General features: G+C 32.6%; 2 protein-coding genes across 3 annotated transcripts in view; both read right to left on the bottom strand.

Annotated features, from left to right (window-relative positions):
• Nucleotides 1-13,610, bottom strand: part of cmpy (crimpy) — a 41,133-nt gene extending 27,523 nt beyond the window's left edge. For both annotated transcript variants that reach the window (XR_010752887.1, XM_066404192.1), the window contains exon 1: nt 13,119-13,610. Coding sequence is in view for 1 of the 2 variants with exons in the window: in XM_066404192.1 (XP_066260289.1) it covers nt 13,119-13,270 (152 nt within the window). In the remaining variant the exon portion in view is untranslated. The remainder of the gene's footprint in view (nt 1-13,118) is intronic.
• Nucleotides 13,611-16,833: 3,223 nt separating this feature from the next.
• Nucleotides 16,834-21,218, bottom strand: LOC136418162 (bifunctional 3'-phosphoadenosine 5'-phosphosulfate synthase 2-like). The gene is made up of 9 exons (XM_066404126.1): nt 20,876-21,218; nt 20,164-20,822; nt 19,546-19,700; nt 19,345-19,457; nt 19,095-19,215; nt 18,754-18,926; nt 18,339-18,515; nt 18,122-18,247; nt 16,834-18,048 (listed from the first exon to the last, which is right to left on the bottom strand). The coding sequence occupies exons 1-9, from the start codon at nt 21,018-21,020 to the stop codon at nt 17,819-17,821; spliced, it is 1,899 nt and encodes a 632-aa protein (XP_066260223.1). The 5' UTR covers nt 21,021-21,218; the 3' UTR covers nt 16,834-17,818.
• Nucleotides 21,219-23,613: the final 2,395 nt, after the last annotated feature.

The following is a 23,613-nucleotide window of genomic DNA, read 5'->3' as shown; positions in this document are numbered from 1 at the left end:
TAAAAATACGCAAAAATCGAAAACATTAGCTCCACGAAACGTAGCGAACTTAAATAAAATTTTTTTTTACATTTACATCCATTCATCTTTGCGTTAAGATTCAGAACCTAAAGTGCAATAAATCTACTAAGTTTTCTAATAAATCAATGCCTCATTACTCAAAAGTCCGTTCACTCATAAAAATGCAAAGTTAATTCTGATTATAGATCAATATTTCTCTTATCGGCCTTCTCGCAATTCTTTGAGAGGATCTTTTACAACAGGTTTCTGAATTATGCAGATTGTTCCAATATATTAAAATTCTGTTCCAGTAGATTCGATTCTTTCAATTTGAGCTTTGATGTGGTCGATCACCTGATCTCACTAGATAAACTTTATTATTATGGTAAAAGAGATACAGCATTAGCTCTAATTTAGTAATGCTTTAGTGAAAGGAAGCGAAATGTACGCATGAAAAGTGAAAATAATAATCGTCATTATTCCAATCTTGTGGAATAAAAAGAGATGTTCCACAGGGCTCCATTTTAGGTCCTCTTTTTATTTTTATTAATGATTTATTAGTGAATTAATTACTTGGATGGCAGATTTGATTCGGGTCTCACTTGCCAATATGCTGAATAGCCCTCATAGCTTTTCCTTGTGTCGTTCTCGAGCAATTGAGGAAATAAATGGATCGATGATACTTGGAAAACTATTTAAATTTAAATGCACTGAAAACCGGTCTTGTTCGTTTTAATATGTTCCCATGCTTGAAAGCGAGCCTCTGTATGTGAGTTTCAGAGAAATATTTAAGCACGATAAGTCTTCCGATACGCAGCACAATCAAATTAAATCTAGTTTTATCTAAAAATCTAGAAGCAAAGTAAGTATTTCTATGTTGTTGTCTCCATTTCCGACTCACCAAATAGGCATAACATAATTTCAACACTTACAAAAATTTTCTCGATGTAAAAATTTAAAAGTTAATGTTCATCGTTGGCACTGAAGTGTCAACACTGAATTTTGCATTTCGTGTTACATCTCAGCCAGGGAATTACAATGTCATGGTAAGAGTGACGGCGAAAATGCAGAGAAATGGGACTGCATGACGATTTTATCTGCATTGTCACGTAAATCTCAGGTAGTGAAATATATACAGGAAATTTACGTTGTATCGTGAAATTTGCGCTGGGAGAGTTTATTTTGTGGTCCTGGAAGATATGGCCCTCTAAACGGCTCTAAATTGCGTTTAAATGTTGAATACTCGGACAAATAGAATATTAGATTACTGTGCTTCTGTTAAATCTCAATGTACTAGCTGTTTATTATGTTGGTTTTATTAGCCTAAAGTGAAATAAAACAGAACGTTTAATTCATTTAATTTACAAATTTTCTACTTACTATTTATTTTAACTTGCAGCAGGAAAATAATCAACATCGTAAAACAGTTTTAGTGGAAAAATGCCTACATTATTGAGTATTCCGCTACGGAAAAATATTACTCAAAGAAAGTCATTATTTAATGACAGATTTGAAAAATACGAGTATTTTACCTTTGTTAAGTATAAACGTCAGCTTGCCCTCCACCCACTTATGCTTTTATAAAACATTAATAGAATTTCTTTACCAACTTCTATTGAAACATTTAATAGCACCAGATAATTGTTTTCAGGTAGGTATTTACAGCCCTATAGATGTCCATTTACAACAGAATGAAATAGAAAACTTATAAGTTACATTTGTGTATTAAAATTTTGAAAATTTATCTCTACGAGAAATTTAATTTCACTAATGCTTTAATCATTGTAATGAACCATGATAGAAGTTTTATCGCGATAAAATTTATTAAAATTAAATTTTTCTGTATGTCTATGAGTCCAAATGTTGTATAAGTGAGTCACAAACATCTAGCAAATGAATTTCTCCGAATATAATTTGCGCATGGAAAATTATCGATAAATTTTAGAACAACACGCATTCATGTAATCTACATCAGAAAATAAAACATTCGTGGACTACGTGCTCTTTTTTCATTACAAATTGCTTTCATGCATATTGCCCTAAAATTAATCGATCATTTTCAATGCACTTGTTATATTACATATGAAAAAGTTATATCCCCGGTACAACCAAAAAATTTAAATCTGCATTTGACCCACGAACGCCCCGAAGTAATCGCTCCACATAGAAAAATATTTAACTTGACCTCAGAAGGGCCAGTAAAGTAGCAGCTTTGAGAATAAGGTCGCTTCTTTTATCCAACTCACATGTATGTAGGTGTGATTGCAACAAAACTCATAAATGAATTCATCTCTGAATTGAAGGACTCTATATGAAAGAAATGTGTCAATTTCATCTAGTCGATATCAGAGAAGCAGCGATCGTGACCGTTATGACAATACTTTGCCCTTCAAATATACAAAAATTAGAAATAAAATTAATAACTATTAATCTTTTATAGGACAACGAATTCACCGTTTTAAAATCTAAAATCCTTTTGCCAAATTCCGAATTTTTCATAAATAATAAATATAAATTTCCTCTAAGCCTATTTATATCAAAAGAAGAATATATTTCTTGTCACTAAATCCAATTAACAAAACGCTTTTCAATAATAATTATAACTTTACAAAATTATCATAAAATTTCAAATGCGCGATATATTATGCAAATTTTATTAAGTTTTATGTGAATTATGGAAATTGAAATCGGGGGGTATAATTACATGCTATGAATTATTTATCATATAATTAACATTTTCATTGTGTAACTCCATATTATTAAACTCCATGTTTTTGTTATTCCAGTGGAAAACCATTAAAAACAACGATGTCATGGAATTTTGTGTTTCAAGCAATTAATGATATTAATTACTATTGAGTTGAGTTAGCGTTAAGTGCATATAAAATGAATGTTTAAATTTACTTTAAATTCTGAAACGTATATAAGCTGCTTCACAAAGGCAAACATACATACATACATTAGAGCATGTGTGTTACTGGCGCATCCCACCCTAGGGCTTCAACCCTTTTCTGGCCAAGATCACGTTCTCTCCCTCGAACTAAATAAGATCAAACATTTACCTCTTGCTCTTGCACCTATAATAACACTACGTTCTAAGGCAAATAGCCCTCCTCCACCTGTTCTGTAATAAAATCTGCATTTTACCTTGACCATAAACTTAATTTAGGTCCTATACAAATACCTCTAGAATACAATACAATTAATTTAAAACAGATTAAACCCATTGTTTAACTCTATAATTTAACCTGCAACCGGAGGAAGTAAATCTAACTAAAGCTTTAGAAACTAAACCTTGTTACGTGAAGTATAAAGGTACTTGTATGTAAGGGCTGGATAAGTCTGAGCACCAGAGCTGTGTAGCTTCCTTTTGGATAAACAACCACCGCCCAGTTTTGAAATCAGTCTAGCTCTACTATTCCCTTTCAAACCATTATATTATTAAGCAAATTTGCCCCTTACAAGCAGAGTAAGAGTGCCCTTTTCGATGCATCCAGGTAATTTGCGATAATAAGACCTGGTAGAACGTATTATTGTACCTTTGGAAAGAGTTTTCAGCGCAGCTACAGTTTCGGTATGTTGCTGTCTTGGGCCGAAATTTAATACGTAATTTGCCGGTGCTTAGGGTCGTTAGACTGGTAGAAGTATTTAGTTACATGGATGCTTCCTCTGTTTCCCATAATTTCCTTGGGTAATTTCATATGGAAACTAAATGGACCTTTTAATTGTTTTGGATTAAGTTTTATTATTTTTGGTCCCCAGTTCGCAAAAACTATATCACATCATTATTAATTGTTCATAACCATACCACTTAATCCTATAATCATGTTCTTTAATTCCTACGCCAAGTTAAGCAAACAGAATAATATTAAATAAAATCTTTTTTATCTTTTATATGTGCTCGGATATATGACCTAAGCTTGTTTATGGCCATAAAGTTGCCGATTTAATGTCAGCAGTTCTAAAGGGAATTTTTCATTCGAAATAGCTTAGTTTTTTGTATTATGCAAATTTCATTACCAGCTTTTACACTGCACGTTTACAAAAAGAAAATGTCCATATTCACGAGAGAAAGAATTATTTCAATTATCTACCTAGCAAGCACAGAACATTCCATCGACAGTCAATAATACTATGAAGATTTTTTGTGAATTGTTATACTTTTCTCCACATTTCCTATCAAGCCGATTATCGTAACAATTTTCCTTTTTACTCAGAAAATTTTTAAATTAAAACTGCCAATATTAAATTGGGAATGTTTATTCTCTATTGAGGTAGTTTCAAAAACAAACTAAGTCATATTTTCCTTGGTTCCAGGACCGCGAAAAATTTTATTTCGTCCGTAAGTGAAGTTTAACATCCAGAATAATTGTAAATATTCCCTTTGGCATATTCCATATATTCGTGTACCTATTATTTGAATTGTGGTCGATATCGGCCTGTATGATTTAGGGCTTTTGAAATGCTAATATAAATTGATTTAATGTGTATGCAAATTGTATAACAATTTACATGATCTATTTTTGGTCGAAGTTATATAGGCTGACATGGGTACAACCAAGCAAAAACCGACTCTATCGATTTCTAAATAATCCTCCTTAAATTACACAACCTAGCGATAAAACACATTCTTTGTTCTCTTTGATTAAGAAGTAAACTCTATGTTAATCCCATTTCCAAAGAATCGGATTAAGGCACGTCATTAAATATTTGTTGGCTGGAGCTCTACTCTATGAAACTCCATTAAACTTATTTATTTTTAGGTCTTTCATCCCCTAAATCCGGTTGCACAATAAGAAAGATCAGTTTAATCCAGATATCCAGCGAGAGCTGTAACTCATTTTTTTAATTAACACAACAAAAGCTCCAGATTAATTATTTTTCCAATAGAGAGATTATTGTTACAAAACCATAGTAGAAATCAATTTCCTAACATTATGTAATATTCAGATATATTATGTTGTTACAAGGAAATACAAAGGAACCCTTTGAAGTAAAGCTGTTTCCCGTGGCGAACAATGTGGAAAGCTTTGCATTTAAAATTACTACTTGCGGATGATGAATAATGTTCTTTTATTTTCAAAGTTTTTCTGCATACTAAATTCCTTGAAAATAAAGTATTCCTCAAAATGTCTTGTGCTTTTCTATTGTTTTTTTGAGTAGGTCTTTAAAATAACTTTCTGTCTTCTGACTTAGTGGAGAAAGAGATTGTCGTCTTACGGAATGTCAGATCAAATTTATAACTAAATCAGTTTTTTTTGTTTGTCTCGTCTTTTTTTGAATTGAGGCATTCAATTTGTCTACTGATTTATCAAACATCGAGGAAAAATATTCTATTCGCCAGAGCTTTATAAATATGTGCATATTAAAATAATTCAAATTGACGAAGGAAAGGAGTTTTCAAATTTTCTAAATATGTAGGTTTAGAACTTCTGATCTACCAGCACCAGCTTTACATGCTTTTTTCTCCAAAGAGCATATTTTTCTCAAACATTTCATAACTATAACATGTCTCTACTTGCCTCTAAAAATTTTGAAGTTAAAGATACTCATGTTCTACATTTTAATGTGTGGACCTTCTGTCTGCAGTAGTTATTAATGAAAAAACACATTTTCATAAATCTGGATAGGCACTGAATTTGTAGTCACTAGTACATGATTTGTTACACTAAATGAGTCTAAAATATTAATTCTGTGGTCAAGAAATATAATTTTTCTAATTCTCAAACTAGTACAGAGGGAGAAGGATTGCTCGAGCATAAATCCATATTTATTATCATACATATATTAAAATTCAAACTGTTGTTATTATAACTTGAAAACTGACAGCACCTCATTCTACGCTAATAAAACTTTCATGTGCCTCGTGTGTTTCTCGTTCAATTTTAATCCAAACATCGAGCTCCTCTACATGCTGCCTCGCTACAATTCTACAGCTTCACTCGCAATAATATGCACATAAAATACAACCTTTTGCTTATATTTCCCTTTGTACAAGCTAATTTAATATTCATGTTACATTTGGATTTATTAGGTTGTTCGCACGAAAGCATAATGGGGGAAAATTTGAGACAGAGGAAGAATTTCAAATTTATTAGAAAAATAATGCATGTTTGGCGTTGCAGAATAGATTTAATGAAGCTCATATTTTAGTAATTGTATGCGCTTTTAATAGCGCGTAGATTTAAAGGAAAACCAATAAAACAATCATTTCAGGCCACTAATTGGTTTGTTATGGTTCAAGATATTGAAATATTCGATTTTATTTGTAGAAAATTGAAACTTCCTTTTAATGTTATTTGCCCATTATAAGTATTTTAGATCCAGCTCAAACAATAGAGCTTAAAAGGAAAATTATTAGTAATATAGAGGGAAAAAGGAGGAGTATTTCAATACTTCAAGCTTTAACAATTGGAAATTATTCTCCTGCCAAATTATAGTAATTAGTAATATTGATTTTATGTATCTGCTAGACATGCTCATCATCCTAGAATGTTCAACTTAGTAAAATTTTTAATAGGTAATTGGAAATAATTATTATATGCAAAATAGGAATAAATTAAACGCGATTTAGCCCAAAAATTAAGCAGAAATCGCTGTTTTAAGATACAGTTTTCAAATATCGAAAAATGCAACGAATCCTCTATTTAAGGAAATTGATTTGGTGGCAAACAAAGCAAGAAAGTTTTAATTATTTTTCTATTCTTAGATCTCAATGGTCAAATTCTGTCTTCGGGACAATTAAACGGTCAGTTTTAGGATTACATATACTACCAAACATGGTTAAATTGGAGTCTCGACAAATCCAAAATACGTAGTCTCGTATTTAAAAATATTGATTTTCGAAACCAGAAAAGAATAAAAATCCAACTGGACTCTTTTACGATAAATTTTTCTCTTTGTCGCTCGGTATCTCCAAACATTCTTTCAGAGTTCGGAATACCAGCACATAATATACTAGGAAGAATCCTCTTGAATAGGATATTCTAAATGTTGAAAAACACACATGATATTCTATTGAAAATATCGATATACAGAGCCTGAAACACGAAAATATTTCATTCGATTTATTACAATTTTCTTCCGTACCTTAGAAACAGAGTTAGAGATATGGACACACGTACTCGAAATAATCGTCCTGAATTGAAGCTTATACATGTGCATTATACACCAAGGCCCTGAAGTACATTATTATAACCCGAACGTCGAGCGCAGCACTGAGGGACTTAAGATATGAGGGTCATAAGTATTTCATAACCACAGTGCATATACGATCTTTTTCCCCCACTAGATTTCATAAAATTACATTAAAGAGGTAGTTTAGTGTAACGAGCCAAAAAAATTGATTTTTGATAATTTATGGCCATAAAATAAATATTCCATAGTAAATTTAGGCGATTCCTTCCTTTCTGAATAATAATAACGCTTCAAAGCAGAGGTACTAAGAGCGCGCGCTAGGGATTTGGAATAGGTAGATAGGGTATACATCGAGGCTTTTCCTGCATATGTCTATTTGAATATTCTTTTACTGTATGATCGTATAAAACGTTATACCTTTCAACTATTTGTACAACTGTAGTCGCAGACAAATGTCGCTTGAATGTCTAATGAACCGTGTCGTTCAATCAAAATCTGAACCGAAAACTACAACTTCAACTAACAAAGTAATGAAAGATTTATCGTTGTATTACGGATTAGCGATTCAACATCTTCATTTAGAGGAAGACATGCACAGAATAATATGGGCTACTTATTATCACAAAATTTCTACGGACGAAAAGCTTCAGCATCACCTTTGTCCTGAAGGTGAAAAATCGTAGTGTAAGTGACAACAGCATAAAGCTGTGGTGCACGTAATTTAGGTCAGGTGCTGATTGTGAGTACCTGATTTACTTCCTTACTTTTTCCCTTTTAATTGTTAATAATTAGTTTATTTATAGGTGTATTATAAACTGGTTGTTGTCATAGATAGTTCTGGCAAACCACCAATTATTATTATTTTTTAGAGTATTTGCGAATAGTTACTTTTTATCAAATTAGTTTATTTAAGTAGTTGTCAAGATTAAATAAAAACAGTTCTTTACTACATTCGCGATCGTCAACATCTTTTAACCAAAAGGACAAAGCCAAGGTAATTAGGTATTCTCATCCAACTGCTTTCCATGAAGAAACTCAACGAGTTTTAATGCCAATATATGAAGATTTGAGTTAACAGGATTTTCTGGAGAGATGTTTAAATTCCAATACGTAAAACAATAAGAGAGTTTCAACTCTTGCGATTGGTATTTGGCACCTAAACACGTATTTTGCGGCAAGAAAATTTTGAAAATTGCCACTCGTATTGTTGCATCTATATTTAACGAAGACCATGCACCCATTTTGAAGATTTACGAGATAATGGGATGCGTACTTGGTCCAGAAACCTCACGTTTCATCTGAAAGTACGATGACGAGCGCATTCACCGAGCAGACCAGCAAAGCTTCGATGCCTCGAAAGAAACTCGTATTGCCAGAAAAGAAGCTAGAGCAACTGCAAATGACTTTTATTGTGCAGCGGAGGAATTTACGTAAAATTAAGTTGTTTTTTTTTTAATTTTGAACTCTTTTTCTCAAAACGACATTTTTGCACCTGGCGCAGGTGATTACTCGAAAACGATTGACATTAAAACATTTAACACGATATTCAGCATATTTATGACCATCGTCCGTACCTCAATAATGTTAAAATTTTGATTATAATGCATAATTTTATCTCATATATTGTGAAAGAAAACGTTTTTTTTTAAATTTTGCAAAAAACGCCCCCATTTTCTTAATTTACAGTAAAATTTAAAAATTTTAGTACGGATGATAGCGACGGTGATACAGAATAAGAATGTCTTTAGATTTTATGTTTCAAACATCTAGAAGGACCAGAACTACCTGCGCCAGCAGAACTAACATTTTTTTATCGATGTGAAATCAGCTTTATAAATAAATAAATATATATTTTTAAACTATAAAAAACATGTACTGTCATAAGTCATATCTTTCCAGGAAAAAAAGCTTTCCCAATTATATGCAATACTTTTTGAAAAAAAAATTGTTGAAAACGTACTTATTTTCAAACGTTCACGCTAGACTACCCCTTTAGACCTTTCCAAATTAAACCTAAATTAAAATAATAATTAAATCGGAAGCTCAAAAACACAAAGCGTCATGAATCCTAACACCACTCATCAAATTTCATTTGACATTAATTTTCATGATAGAAATAAATGATAATAAAATTTTATTAACTAGCTAGGTAAATAATGAACCATATATGTACATGTCATTATTAATCCGTGACTACGCGGTGTTGCGATATCCTGTGAAAAACTCTATTTGAGATTTTGCATATCTGAAACATATAGAGGTTGCTATAGAAGCATAATGACAAATCTACATATCTTGAATTTGAGCTTCTAAATACCCAAATACATACAGAGTATCAATTTTTTTAAAATCGACTGTTAAATTTCTCTATGCAAAGCATTGTTCGAAGCTCTATTAATCCGAAATAAGTAGAGTTAGGTATAGAGACATACATACTAGAAAAAATAATCTTGGGCTGGGACTCTAAATATCAAACAACACACCGGCCATGATGTTTAACGAAGCCAATTTCAAGCACTAAAACCTTGAGAAGGTTTGTGCTAAGACTTGCTGTGTAAAGCTTTCTTTTAACGCCTGTATCTCCAAAAACCACTTTCGTGATAACAATTTTCAATACTCCAGATTTCCAAGCGATGTAATGCAGAAATTTAAAGCTTGAATTAAACTTTGATTCATCATTAAATGTCTTCTTTACCATAATACAGAACTTATTTCATAGCCAAAGCTTAACTTTAATCATTCATCATAAGTTCCATGAACTTTTATTCCCACAAATTTCAATGCGTAACTTTATTTGCACAGAACAATTATTATTTTTAAAACTTCACAAATCAGCTCAGAGCATGGAGTTAGACAATTTTATCCGGATAGAGTGCAAAAGTTTGCTAAAATTTTAAAACACTGATGAGGACTATTATGTACATGCTTTTCAACATAAAATTGAATGGCACTGGAAAAATTAGCCTGGGATAATACAGGAAACATAAAGCTAACCATTAAAATGGCTTTGGCTCTATGTTGACCATCAATTTTGACTGTTATCAGACTCTTTATAAAGTATTTCTTGACCTTTGACCAAATTCAACAGGATACTTCTCCCGAATTTTAATGTCGATTGTTGTGTTGCGGTACTAAATGGGTGTTGTAAATGAATGGATTAGGGGCAATAATTTTCCACCTCTGATTTCATCTTCTAAACAATTATAACTGAAACAAAGACCCTTCTACCTACTTAATTTTATTTAGCTTGAACCCTTCTCAAACCACAACGCGGTAGCATGGAAGTTTCTTAAGCTTTCCAGAAAACTTTCCAGATTGGAGCTGGGAGTTTAGGCGTCTTTGATTCACGACAATTCTCCCTGGAATTGTAAGAAAGGGAAAAGACCATCGCTTTCAGCAGTTTTGTTTCAATACATTTTAGTCCATTGAATAAACGATTTCCCTTTGACTTTTTATAAAATTCTGTCTGTTTTTAATAGGAAAATATTCAAATATTTATTTTATTATTTATCGCTGCGCTTTACAAAAACCTGGCGAATTATTTGCTTTAACGAAATGCAGTGAAATTGTACGTGGAATATATCAACGAAATACCAAAAGGGATTGATTTAGTTAGATAAAAATAGTGCGAAGAAGGGGAGATTTTCGAATATCATATTCCACGCTATAGAGCCTTTAAATGTGTGGGTAATGGATTTTTAAAGCAGATGTCGACTAGAGCTTATCGATTAGTATAATATACGCAACGTTAAACTAATAAAGGTCACCACATTAAAGGTTTTTGTTGTGAAATCGGTCAATAAAGGATAATGGAGAAGCAACCCTCTGCATTGCAGGAAACTGTTTAATTGCTTTTAAGAAAAAGCTCTAAAGTTCTATTGAAACAAAACGCTTTTAAAGAAGTTTGAAAACTCCTTATCTCCGCTGCTCTAGATAGCCCTTTAATTTGACTGTGAAAGTGAATAAATTAGAAATTAAAGTGTATATTTTTTCCGGACCAAAACAATAATTTATTTAGGCAAATTAAAATAGCCCAAAGGCAATGGTGCCTTTACCGGGTTAATCAATAATATCCTAAAGTTCGCAACTGGGTCAAATTTCAACCTTTATAGCTTGGAGAGCCATTAGTAATATTTTTCCCAGTTCCCGTTTAATTTTAGTTGGGCTTTTCATTAAATTTCCCCAACTTTAACGACTTTTTCGCATTTCCACAATATTTGTCTCCAAGACAAAATAATATCATCTCCCAATATCGAATCAGCGGCCCATTAAAATCCTCTTCGAATCCTTCCTACTTGGTCTGGCAAATAAATTTCGGTAAAGCCTCGGTGAAACTTTAAGCTGCAGGAAAACTCTCTTGATAAATCTCAGGCGGCGCATTAGAAATTCGAGATTTCTGGGGGTGAAAATAGAAACTTTGAACCGAACAAAATCGCTCCAGAATAATTTTTGATGCACACTTCAATGTTTCCATTTCGAAATGAATTTAATGAGACAGTTTCGGATTTGATTTTCTTATTTCACACAAGTTCAAATTTGTGAATAAAGGTTCAGATATAAAGTTTCGTGTGACGAGTCAAAACTCCAAGAAAAGAACCATTAGTGCATCCCCTCAGGAAATGCACAGTCCTCGGGAAAACTTCAAGAAAGAGGAAATTACGAGTAGCACTTCCTAGGCAATATGTCTTTGTTACGTAACATCCCATGTCATTTTATTTGCGGAATCATGTTAGCGACAAATGATAAGGACAAACTGACAGTATTTGTCGGAAAGTTTCGTAGAAGTAGATGGATGCAAATGGCTTTGGCTCTTAAAGTTCCAGCTGACAGTTACTGACCAACATTTCCCTCTAGGACTTGTATTATAATACTAAAACTAGCATTTCACGAAAATTACTTTAGATGCTTTCTAACAATTGGAAAATAATTAAAGTTCAAAGACTTTTTGCAATTGTAGTACTTAAATGCATTTTTGCCACGTAAAACTGACCGACTATATTGTAAGGATCACAGCAGAATTACCTCTCACAAAAAAATTTAGTGGATATTGCACTCTCTCAAAGACTCCAACAGCTCTAATAACAAACACATCTCAAAGATGACATTTCGTCCCCATATTAACAGAAGTTTTTGCTGATTAACACTAATAAAAAGATATTGATAAACACTCATAATATGAGTACTCGCTTGAAGATGAAGGTCTCTGTCATGATGTTAATTTTGAGAGAAAATCAGTTTCATTAACAATACTCTGTAGATTTCTAGCACTAATTGAGCTCTTATTACATCCTATTCCCTTCTGTGAGTAGTTCTCGCCTCACATTTATTTCAATAATACTTGAAAAGTTCTTGGAAGGGAATAAAAGAACTTTGAGAAATATGTGAATTAAATCGATATCTCTCTAAAAAGTATCTTCTCTTGGAAACTTGAAATGTGAACATTAATTATTAATACTTCAATTTTCATATCCAAAGTTTTCTTTTTTCAACTTTTTTTCAAATAGTGAAATTTTTGAACAAAAATTCCAAAATAATGAAAACATGCACTAATACAGGATAAAATTGATTTTTAACTTTGTAATTGCGTTATTGTACAACACCATGAAGGACACAACTCACATTTTCAACGGTTTATTTAACTGATCGTCAAGTTTCTCTTTAGTATAAATTGCATTTTTTTTTAATTTCCCCTCGAAACTAGAGTTTTATGGGATTTACGTAAGCGCTATATCCTATGAAGATAAATTCCAGTTTTATGGGTATATCTTTCAAGCCGTTTATTTTAAATTGAACAAATGTATACGGATCTATTTTCACATAAAGTTAAAAGAACAAATACATAATTAAATACAGGAGATATTCTTCTTTGGCAAGAACACATCAAAATTTTTGATAAACAATCAAATAATTATATTTCATCTAAACCCAATCTCTGTGTTATCTATTCTTCCTTTATCGCCACGAAAAGCATACAAACTTACTTGCAAGGATCCCAAACAACCACCCCCAATCCAGGGCAATCCACCTCATTAATAATTTCACATTCTCGCTTGTCACAAACGCAAGCTGGAGTCGAAAGTCCACCGCAGAAGGCGACGAAAGCTACAAATGCAAACACTAACACACTATTCATTTTAGTGTCGACTTCCCGATACACTAAATTAGTGTGTGGTCTAAGTATTAATATCTAACACTTATTGTAGTTCTGCCACAAAATTTGTTTCCAGCATGTTTTTTGTTGTATTGATAAGTAGCCTTACGCTTCTTGCTCCAAAGGTGTCTACATGATGGCTTTATGCATATATGCTTTTCCTTCTAATCCATAAATTTTCCAACAAATCAAAACTTTTCTCACTCACATTACTGAAGAGGTAATAAAAATATACTTCTTTTTAAATTGGGCTCTGCGAGTCAACTTTCGCGGGTTTTCTGGCTTAAACGGATCCAGAGGACACGAAGCACGAGAGAGGGAAAGCGAATGTTGACTGGATAGACTCACATCGGCTGGATATGCCTGGAAAGATGAATATTGGACGCAGGCGCTTCAACAAAATATTGTTTAACTTTCCAGTTTTTCATGTGCTGAATATTTAATTTAATAGCGTCGATATTGGGAAATATTTTGTTATATTAAAGATAAATTAGATAATTGGCAAATGAGATCCATTTGCTATATCGATGTTGGAAGAAATAGTTTAATGATAAAATATTGACGGTTTAACTAAACTGTAAAATTTCAAACAAAGCTGTGAAAATGCTCATTTTTAATATCGAAAAGGATGTTAGTGTTTGCTTATGAAAGTGATAAAAACCATGAAGGGTAAACCTACTCAATATATGTAAAGCCAACTCTTGATGTAGGCAAGCAATCATACATGCTGATAAATACGCCACCTAAACGCCGTATTCTCAAACAACTACGTTTCCCACAAAACCTTTAATTCATCTCAAATTTACTTAATTATGAAATGTTTTAACTAATTGTCAGTAAGAACCGACTATAGAAAGACGTGCAAGTGTACTTCCTAAGCCCTTAAAAAAACATTTCTAAAATACCTCTAAGAGTAAAAATAGACCAAAAACAACAAAAAATTCGTCAATATCATTTAGGCGTCGCCTCGGGACACAAAAAGTAATTTTAAAAAGAAACGGTGTAAAAATTTCCAATTTCCATAATGGCGCTAGCAGGCCGGCGGGAAAAAGGAAAACGAATAGAACGACCGATCCCTGGCAAAGCGAAACTTGTGGAGCCGTGGGAATTAAAACTCCACCTCTGGAATGGAGACATAACTCGGTTGCCACTCGAGAAAATGGGTTATTTTAGAGACATTTTTCCTACACTTATATTTCTTATTGTAAGGGAATTTTTGTTCACGCATAGATTCGCTTTTGATTCATGGGCCATGATTTCCACGTGGGAAATTAGAATTACAAATAATGTGCAAGAAAGACAGAAACATTTTCAGATAATCCAGATAATATACCTAATGTCCTATATAGTATATTTCCTATATCGTATCCTATATAGTGTCTTTCCTAATAAATGACTAACACAATTAAGACTGAAGTTATGAAACATAGTTTGATACTCTTCGTTTACAAGAAAACGCTTAAAAATAATTTCATAGAACCTTACATTTTTGAAATCAACAAAAAAAGCCTTCATTGTGGTTGTCTCGTTAAAAATTTAAATATTGGTGTCATTTCCTATAAACAGAAAAAAATTTTAAAAATCATTTAGTAAAGCTCTTAGAGTCATACAGAAAAGAAGGCAAAAAAACTGATGGAAAAAATTGAATAAAACTTATAAATAACAAAAAAGCTTCTATGTCAGGAGGGCATTTTTTTAAATTTTGCATAAGGCGATATCTCAATGCCATTTCATAACCAGCCAAATCAAATTATTTGCAACACATCCATATAAAGTGTAGAAAATAAGTATTGACCATAGAACGTTTACTTGACTATTCATGAACTCGATAACTGTAAATCTATGTAGCTGCTCCAAACGAAGGAACAATACTCAGAACTGTAATTTTCAATCCCTGTAAAACTAACGAAGGCATTTATGTTTCAAATAATATTCATTATATTCGATCTCAAGATTTTATTAGATTAGATAACGTTTGATGTCATACTTTATAAATTCCAAGATTTGCTTAGGTAAAAGGATTATACAGTCAAATGTTCTGAAAGGACCTTTGCTGTGCATATATCCGTGTTTCACCCAAAAACAAAGATTTTATTTCTCATCAAAATCTTGATTTTTCATATTAGTTTCTTATGAATGGAATTTATATCATCTGAAAGGTCGAAAGATCCATCCAAAATTATTCTTTTGCATATGTCATCCTATTATATGTTATATCCCCTCCTTCACAAATTTAAATAAACTAACATCTTAAAACCATTTTCAAGATATCCTCTCCTTTTCTAACGAGCCATATCTTAGATACCAAAGATTCTCAGAGTATCACAAAACATGAAGGAAAAGTCTAAGTTAGGAAAAGCTTGTCAAAAAAACCTGTTATGCCTCATTAAGAATCACATTATCCTTCGTCCTTTTAATGGAGTCATTTCTCAGAGAATGTTAAATTATCACAGAACATAACAAAATTCTCCAAGAAACTGATTTATTTTTATTACAAGGATCTTAGAATTGTTAGAAAAGGTGAAAAGAAATTAAACTTGTAAATCATGAGAAAACGCCTAAACCCGTTTGAAGTCAAATTACTCGTTTCACTTTAAGGTCCAGATTAGTAATATTCCCTTAACTTCACCTACAAGTAATTTCCTTAGAACCAAATCACAGAGATATATTAAATTCTTGATTTACATGGGCACTATAGAACCAAATTATGACATTAATTTGATGGATAACCTAACAGCACATTAATAATTTGGCCCTTAAAAGAACTTGTATCGAGTCATTAAGAAATCTCCGAATATCATAAGTAAAGAAAAAACATTCAGGAAACGGAACTCCACCGATGTGATACCTACCTACTCTGAAAATAATACATTAAAACATAAATATTTTTTAGTAAAACATACGAAGGAATCAGAAATTGAAGTTTTTATAAACAATTAATTTATAGGGCAGGATTGTTGATAAATATTTCCCCATAATTAATAAACACAAGTTTTTTTGTTAAAACCTTTGCAGAATATAATGAGTCAATATACATTCAAGCTTAACAATAACAATTAAGTAGGTATACCGGGTGACAACGTGAACAAGAAATGTCCTGTAACTTTTATTTAATTTTAAAACCATTTTTAAAATGTAGATTAACTTTATTCAACAGTTTGCCATCAAATATAAGATGTAAAAGTGGATAAAACACAAGAATATTTTCAGAAAAAATCCGAAAAGGCAAAATTCAAGGAAGTTATACAGTGGTGCTAAATGCTAAAATCATATACCTGTGCCAGACATATAAAAGATTAAATTATAATTAAAAATAGCATAACTAATACTTAGTAAGAGTTTATTTTCAAAAACATTAATATTTCTTAATAACTTGAATAATCACCTTAATCTGAAGAATACGTTATACGTGACATTTTAAATTTAGTAACTGCTAGAAAATATACAAAATTATGAGTTTGAAATATTTCTCTTAATTTCAATTCCAAACATAAACAATTTATAGAATTTTAAAACGCAGTTTCTAAAAATAAATGCAGGGTAAGCCTTTAAAACCCACTAGTTACAGTTGCATCAAAAGCGATCCAAGTAATTAATACTACATGGTTATTTCGTTTTGTTACTTTGTATATCACCAGGCATATTCGTATATAAAAAATAAGGTATATAATAAAATAAATCGTAATAAAATATATCTATAACACGAAAATTGACTGGAATGGACACATCGACTTATTTTAAATAAATAAAAAAACTTTAAAATACTTAAGCAAGCAATAAGGATCCTTATACGGAAATAGTTTCTCATGTCTCTGAAGAGCTTACATAAATCTCAAAATCGTTAATGGTTATATAAAAATAAGTGTTTCAACAAAGGCGGAAACTGTTTATAATCAGTTAAATTCTTTGAGAAATATCAGGCAACTCGGATACTTTATAAAAGACTGCATTTTGTGTGGAGATTTGATGTATGTTCTTGCAATTCTCCTTCTCTCGAGAGAGGTTACTGAAGGAATGAATAAGGAAATCTTTTCCTAAATGAGGTATTTAGGTATTTAAATATATAAAAAATATTTACCGGACATTGGTTGGTAAAAGATTGTTGACAGAAACAGTTAAAAAATTATTTGCCTCTATTTTGCAAACACCCTGAATACGTTTAGTACACATCTATATTATAAATGTAAAGAAACAAAAACTATTCTTCAATTCTTCATTTCACTTCATGAAATAACTGTAATACTTTTCAAAAATATTATTTAAATTTAATACAATTATCAATAAAACTTACCAACAAAATTTGGACAAATTACTAATTGATATCGACGAAAATCGTTTAAAACCGAATGTTTAATCAACTTTAAACGCCATTGACTTCTGAAAATGTCAGTTAGTGGTACCTAAAAACTGTATCTTTAGCTCAAAATCGAAATATTTACCCTTATTTTCAGGACAACACAACAATATACAATATGAAATATACATAAACAGAAATTTAATATTTTAATTAAAGCTATAACCGACCACTAATTAACACGCACTTTTAGCTAAAGACTGGTAATATCCGGCCAAAACGTCCCAGGCCTTTGGAGCCATGAAGCCGTCGGGTGGATTTTCGCCAGTCCTGGCCAAAGTGCGCATTTTAGTACCGGATATAAATTCAAAGTCCTCTTTTCTAGTCGGGTCAAAGAAGCCCATACTCTTGGCATTACGATCGTAGGCTGCCACTCTAAAGGGGATTATTTCTAATTCTGAAAGGCCTGTAAAAATTAAAAAGAAAATGTGTAAATACTAGGAATAATTTATAGAGTAAAAAGTAAAAGATAAACTCACCGGGGGCCATCTTTAAAACCCTTCCACCATGAGTACTATCAAAGAGATTTCCATCAGGAGAGGCTTCTTTTCCAGCTGGATGTGTAACTCCAGCAGGATCACGGCCCACAATGTAATAATTAGCCCCTGAACAAACGAATTTTATGAGAATAAAAATTAAGGAAAATTTCACAAATAAACACGAATGCAACGAGCAAGAAATAAATGCTATACAAACCTGCATTCATTCGAGCTTTAGCATGCCACTGGACTTCAGTAGGACCCGCATATGACATGGGGCTGGGGAAAATTGCCAATATCGTTGAATTTTTATCTAATAGACCATCTTCCATAACGGCCAAATGTTGCTGGATTCGCACTGGGAGAGGTACGTCATCGTCTTTAATCCAACCGCCTTAAAACAGTAAAAAACGACACCTTTTAATGTAATAGAAAAGGAAAACTCGACGTAATTTTGGTATACTGTAAGAAATATGATTTTGAGGTCTGAGAAGAGAAAGAATTTGATCAAATTTGGAAAATACGAAGATTCGATGTCTGCCAGAAAATTAAATCTTAAGATATAAGATAATGCATTTGGTGATATTTGAAAAACAAGATTCAATTTGCATTTTCTCCATATTCCCACCTACCTAATGGATGAAGCAACAAAATAGGTTTCTTGTAGCCTCTGTCTTGCAGTTGTTTTTTCGTATCGTTCATGAGTAACGCATGTCCATTATGGATCGGATTTCTCAATTGGAAAGCGAAAACAACATCCGCCTCCATTTGTTTATATTTTTGACGAAGTTCGTTAGGAGTTAATCTGTGTAGACAAAGAACTTTGTGAAAAATAATAATAATTAAGGATTTAGAGTGAAGTTATTGCAAGGAATGTGGTCAATTGTCAAAAAGAAATTCACATGAATATTCTATCAATGTTCTTAACAAAAAAGAGGGACACAAAATGAATGTGTATCCAAACCTTATTTACCTAAACTCATCAAGTCCATCCCCCCACTGCACCCTCTTAAGTACCTCCAGATCTCCCCCCACAAGCCAATCACCTGACTCGATGATTAATCTTACATGAGGGTGATCTTTGTGCGTAGTACCTAATAAATATGACTTTTCATTTATTATTTTATTAAACCAATTATATCAATAATCACTTAATTATTCAAAAATACACAAAATAAAGAAACAAAATAGGTGTTTAAGGACAATTTTCAACAATCGCTTACCAAATTGCCTGGCAATCCTCTCTTCCTTTCTATGATAGTAAAATTCTGGTCTTCGTAAAATGGCGTAACAAATTTGTTTGTAACACAGGGATATAGCTGAACAATCTTTTAGTCTAAAAAGTAATTAAAATGTGAGATATATGTATGTAAAATGAAATTTTAAATTTTATATATGAGAACTTTGTATAAAACATCAATTACCTTTCTTTATCAAATGCTGACATAGGCAGGACTATTGCAATACTTTGATTTATTGGGTTTCCTTGTTTCAATAGACAATTAAAATGAATTGTTTGCAAAAATTCGTCTTCCCTCATGAAACCTTTCAGAGGATACGCCCATCCCTCACTAAGAATCTAGAAGAAATATTAATAATTTAAGAATTCATAAAAAAATAAATAAATTATAGCATACAACTAGGTCTTGGCTAATGTGTTGCACAAAGAACTCAAATTTGATCAGGATAAATTTATCTACCTTTAACCGTGAAAAATTTTAATTATTTTATTTTGTTGTATAACTGCTTTATTGAACATAAAAAATTATCTGCATATTTATAAATACCTATTTCGTGACTCAATTCTGAATTATCTAATAGATATTGAAAAAGCAATTTAAATGTATGCCTACTAACCTTAGATAAGAAATTTGTCCAAATTAATACTAGATCTTACTCACATATCAGGAATTAAATTTCTAAATCTAGATCTTAAAAATCTAATACTCCTTAACATTGTTTATAAGTAAATAATGTTTATACTGCATAATAATATATTGCAAAAAATACTTCACAAAGAGAAATGAAGCTGCAACACTCACCTGCAACCACTGCAAATCCAGCTCACTAATCCCCAATTTAGGCAAGCAAGCTGCCTCCTCCTCAGCATTGGCTAACCTATAACTGGGCACAAACAGTTCAGGTACCCAACCCTCTGTTTCTTGAAACAGTGGAATTATGCCATTGTCCCTTAACATTTCTATTACAAGCTGAGTTGATTCAGCCACAGTATACTGTCTAACACCATCCTGATTATGTTCAATAGTCTTCACAACCAATTCGGGATTATTTGGAGTCTCATAATCCTGATCAACTCCAGTGAAACCTTGTATTATCCCTTGTTTAGCTTTCTTATAGAGACCTTTAGGATCTCGCCTTTCACACTCTTCAAAGGGGGTATCAACAAAAACTTCGAAAAAGGGCAAATCACTGTCATTGTGAATGCGCCGGGCAACCTCCCGGTCCTCAGCAAAAGGGGAAACAAAGCTACAGAGACATATCTGGCCAGCATCTGCAAAGAGTTTGGCCACCTCAGCGACACGTCTGATATTTTCCTCACGGTCTTTTTTTGAAAAACCCAAGTCTTTGTTTAGGCCATGGCGCATATTGTCTCCATCAAGACTATAAGCTGGGATTCCATGGGAAACTAGATAGGCCTCCAGTTCAAAGGAAATTGCAGTTTTGCCAGCCCCAGATAATCCTTAAAGTATTTATGTAAGGGAAAGGAGCTTTGGTGTATTAGAAAGTGCTTACCTGTGAACCAAACAGTGCATCCTCTAAACCCATGAAGATTCCCTAAAATTTGACCCCGTTTGGCACGAGTCACAATATGGTCCTGTTTCGTCACATTTGTGGCTACTTGAAGCCCAGTTTTTTGCTTTTTGTAGACGTTTTCCATAGTTTTACTGATGTCTGATTGATTGCACTAAAACACAACTTTCACTGCCACCTCACATTTACGTAAATAACATTTAACATTAATTCACAGCTATAATATCAAGAGAAATTTGATATTTGTTTCAGGAGACGAAGGAAGGAGGACCGTATTCGTCATGTAAATAGCATAAACTAAAAATTCTAAAACCAGATACACCGCTTGACAAGTAAAAGATGCTAACTACCAGTGAAACCAGATTTTGCTGAAACACATCAAGGTTGTCGGGTTGTTGGTTATGCGTGTTTACCGATGAGGTGTCGGTAATAGTGTAGCATGCACCTGGAGTGAACGGGTTCGTACTGCGTTACAGTTCCCGATATACACACAGGAAGGATCAGTATTCAGCCCGACAGAGAAACTGATCCAGCAAATTAAATAGGCGCTTTTACTACTAAACCACTTTATTTGCACAGGGTTAAAGCTTGTTTTTACTATCACAACTTGGTATCACTGATACTAAGGGTGATGTTGTGGCACTTTACCTTGAGAGAGTTCAATACAGCATAGTTGAATCAAAAGAGAGATTTTAAGGGTCGTTTCGAATTTTTATAGCTAACGAACCCTTTCGCTATTTCCGCACCTACTACTCGTCAACTGTCACTCCTGTGAGTGTCACTTGTCAGTGCTGGTTCTCGGAGTGAACTGCTCTTGAGTGTATAATGCACCACAAGGTCAACCGAAAAAAATAGGAAATGGTCTAATTGACTATTTCGAGTGTGTGCTCTCCTTTTTCAGTTCAGGAAGTAAAAGAGAAATAACATGACATTTGACCAGGTTATCCTTCTTGTATTGACTATGATACTCGATCGGCATGCGTTTGGTGAAAGTAAGCCTGGATGAGTAGATACGCGCTTTCTTATTATAGGTATAATAAGAAATAACTAAATTTTAAAATTCTTTTGCCTTACTATAGACACGGTATTATTTAAAATATTTAGAGGTTTTTATACAAACTAAGTTGCAGTTGAGTAATAATTATTACTAATGTTACAAATTAACGTTACTAATGTTAATGTACTAAGTACAATTAGATAAATTTGATTTTATATCTTTTTTAAAAATAGTCTTCATCACTCAAATGAGTTGTAAGTTATGCAAAAATGAATCTATATCATTATAAATTATGAGTTATTGTTAGTAAATTTTAAATATTTTTCTTGATGCAATGGCGAATGAAACTTATGATTGCATGTTGTGTAATTATTGGTGTATTGTAGATAATACCCGACGTACTGTACAAACTGTACAATTTATTTATAAAAAAATCTATACCGTTTAATTTGAAATCAAATTGCTCTAACAGTGTTCATATATAAGTGAAATGATTACTATGTAGGATTCGTAAAGCGTCGTACCTTTTTCTTCAATGGTAACTCCTGTATATTTTCTTACTTTCGGATACCTCCTAGAATTCTCGTGATACTTGGCATCATAATATACACGTTCTATTCCTACTTTGAGTCGTTGAGTATTTTCCCCAGGTACCTACCTGGGGAAAATTACAGAAATTTATTCCGAAATTATTTTTTATTTCCCCAAAAAAGTTACTTTGCACAACATATGACGAGTTGGATAATGACTTTTTAAGGCGCGTCTTTTGTTAGAATAGTTATTACTCTAACTGTTGGAGTCTTAAGGGAAAAACTTCTGACACCAGGTACTGTTATTTTCGGTCCTGCATAGGTTCGCGTTTGGCGTACACCGTTGCATTTGGTCACATTCAGTTGCCTACGTTAGAGTAATAACTCGTCTAACAAAAGATGCACCTAAAACGTCATCATCCAATTCGTCATATGTTGTGCAAAGAAACTTTTTCGGGGAACTAAAAAAAAAATTCGGAATAAATTTCTGTAATTTTCCCCAGGTAGGTACTTGGGCATTTGAGAAGGTTTTTGATGCCTTAGCTTAAAAGTTTTTCCAATGGTTTGGGTGAGACAAAAAAATTAGTGCGGTGGGTTTTTGGCGGTGATTGGGGGCTAAATAGGTATTTGGGGATTTAGAAAATTTGAGTTGGTAACTGTGGTATTTTAGGGTGTGGGGTATAACAGCCCACCTACTACTGTTGACTGCGTTTAAATGACTGCCAAATATTAACGTAACATATTATTATGAGTTTTAGGGAAGGACGGTACCCAAGTCAGTTTTGTGTTAAAAATGATATTTCGATTTTTCAGCAGAACACGTATTACTTGCTTGCTGACACTACTCCTTCACCAGAATGTCAAGATGCAAATAAATATTGAAATTAAACGTTTTTTGAGATTTTAATGAAGTCTAATCATTTCAAGAGCAATGGGTATATAATAACATTGTTAACAAGTAATGAATCAAAAACCAACATAGTATACGAATTTGGTATGTTTCAAACACTAATAACATAACAAACATTGATGCTATCTAAAAAGCAATAAATTGCTCTATCTACTTTGTGTATACTAGTCACCATTATTAATAAAACAAGGATAATATGGCATCACAAAAAAACGGCCGGTATATTTTCATAGCACAGCCCCTCGGTCGCCGTGTGACTGTTAGACACGACGTCTCGGTTTTG

This window comes from Euwallacea similis, chromosome 33, assembly GCF_039881205.1.
Source record: "Euwallacea similis isolate ESF13 chromosome 33, ESF131.1, whole genome shotgun sequence".
In the NCBI taxonomy this organism is placed as follows: domain Eukaryota; kingdom Metazoa; phylum Arthropoda; class Insecta; order Coleoptera; family Curculionidae; genus Euwallacea; species Euwallacea similis.
The sequence above is the reverse complement of the archived record's forward strand: the minus strand, read 5'-3'. Positions and strand labels throughout refer to the sequence as shown.

Excerpts from the sequence above, each read along its gene's own strand:
- LOC136418162 (XM_066404126.1), bottom strand. The coding sequence starts at position 21,020 with ATGGAAAACGTCTACAAAAAGCAAAAAACTGGGCTTCAAGTAGCCACA. Across the intron at positions 20,823-20,875 it reads ATGCACTGTTTGGTTCACAG|GATTATCTGGGGCTGGCAAA; the intron begins GTAAGCACTTTC and ends AAATACTTTAAG. Across the intron at positions 19,216-19,344 it reads GAGGATTGCCAGGCAATTTG|GTACTACGCACAAAGATCAC; the intron begins GTAAGCGATTGT and ends CATATTTATTAG.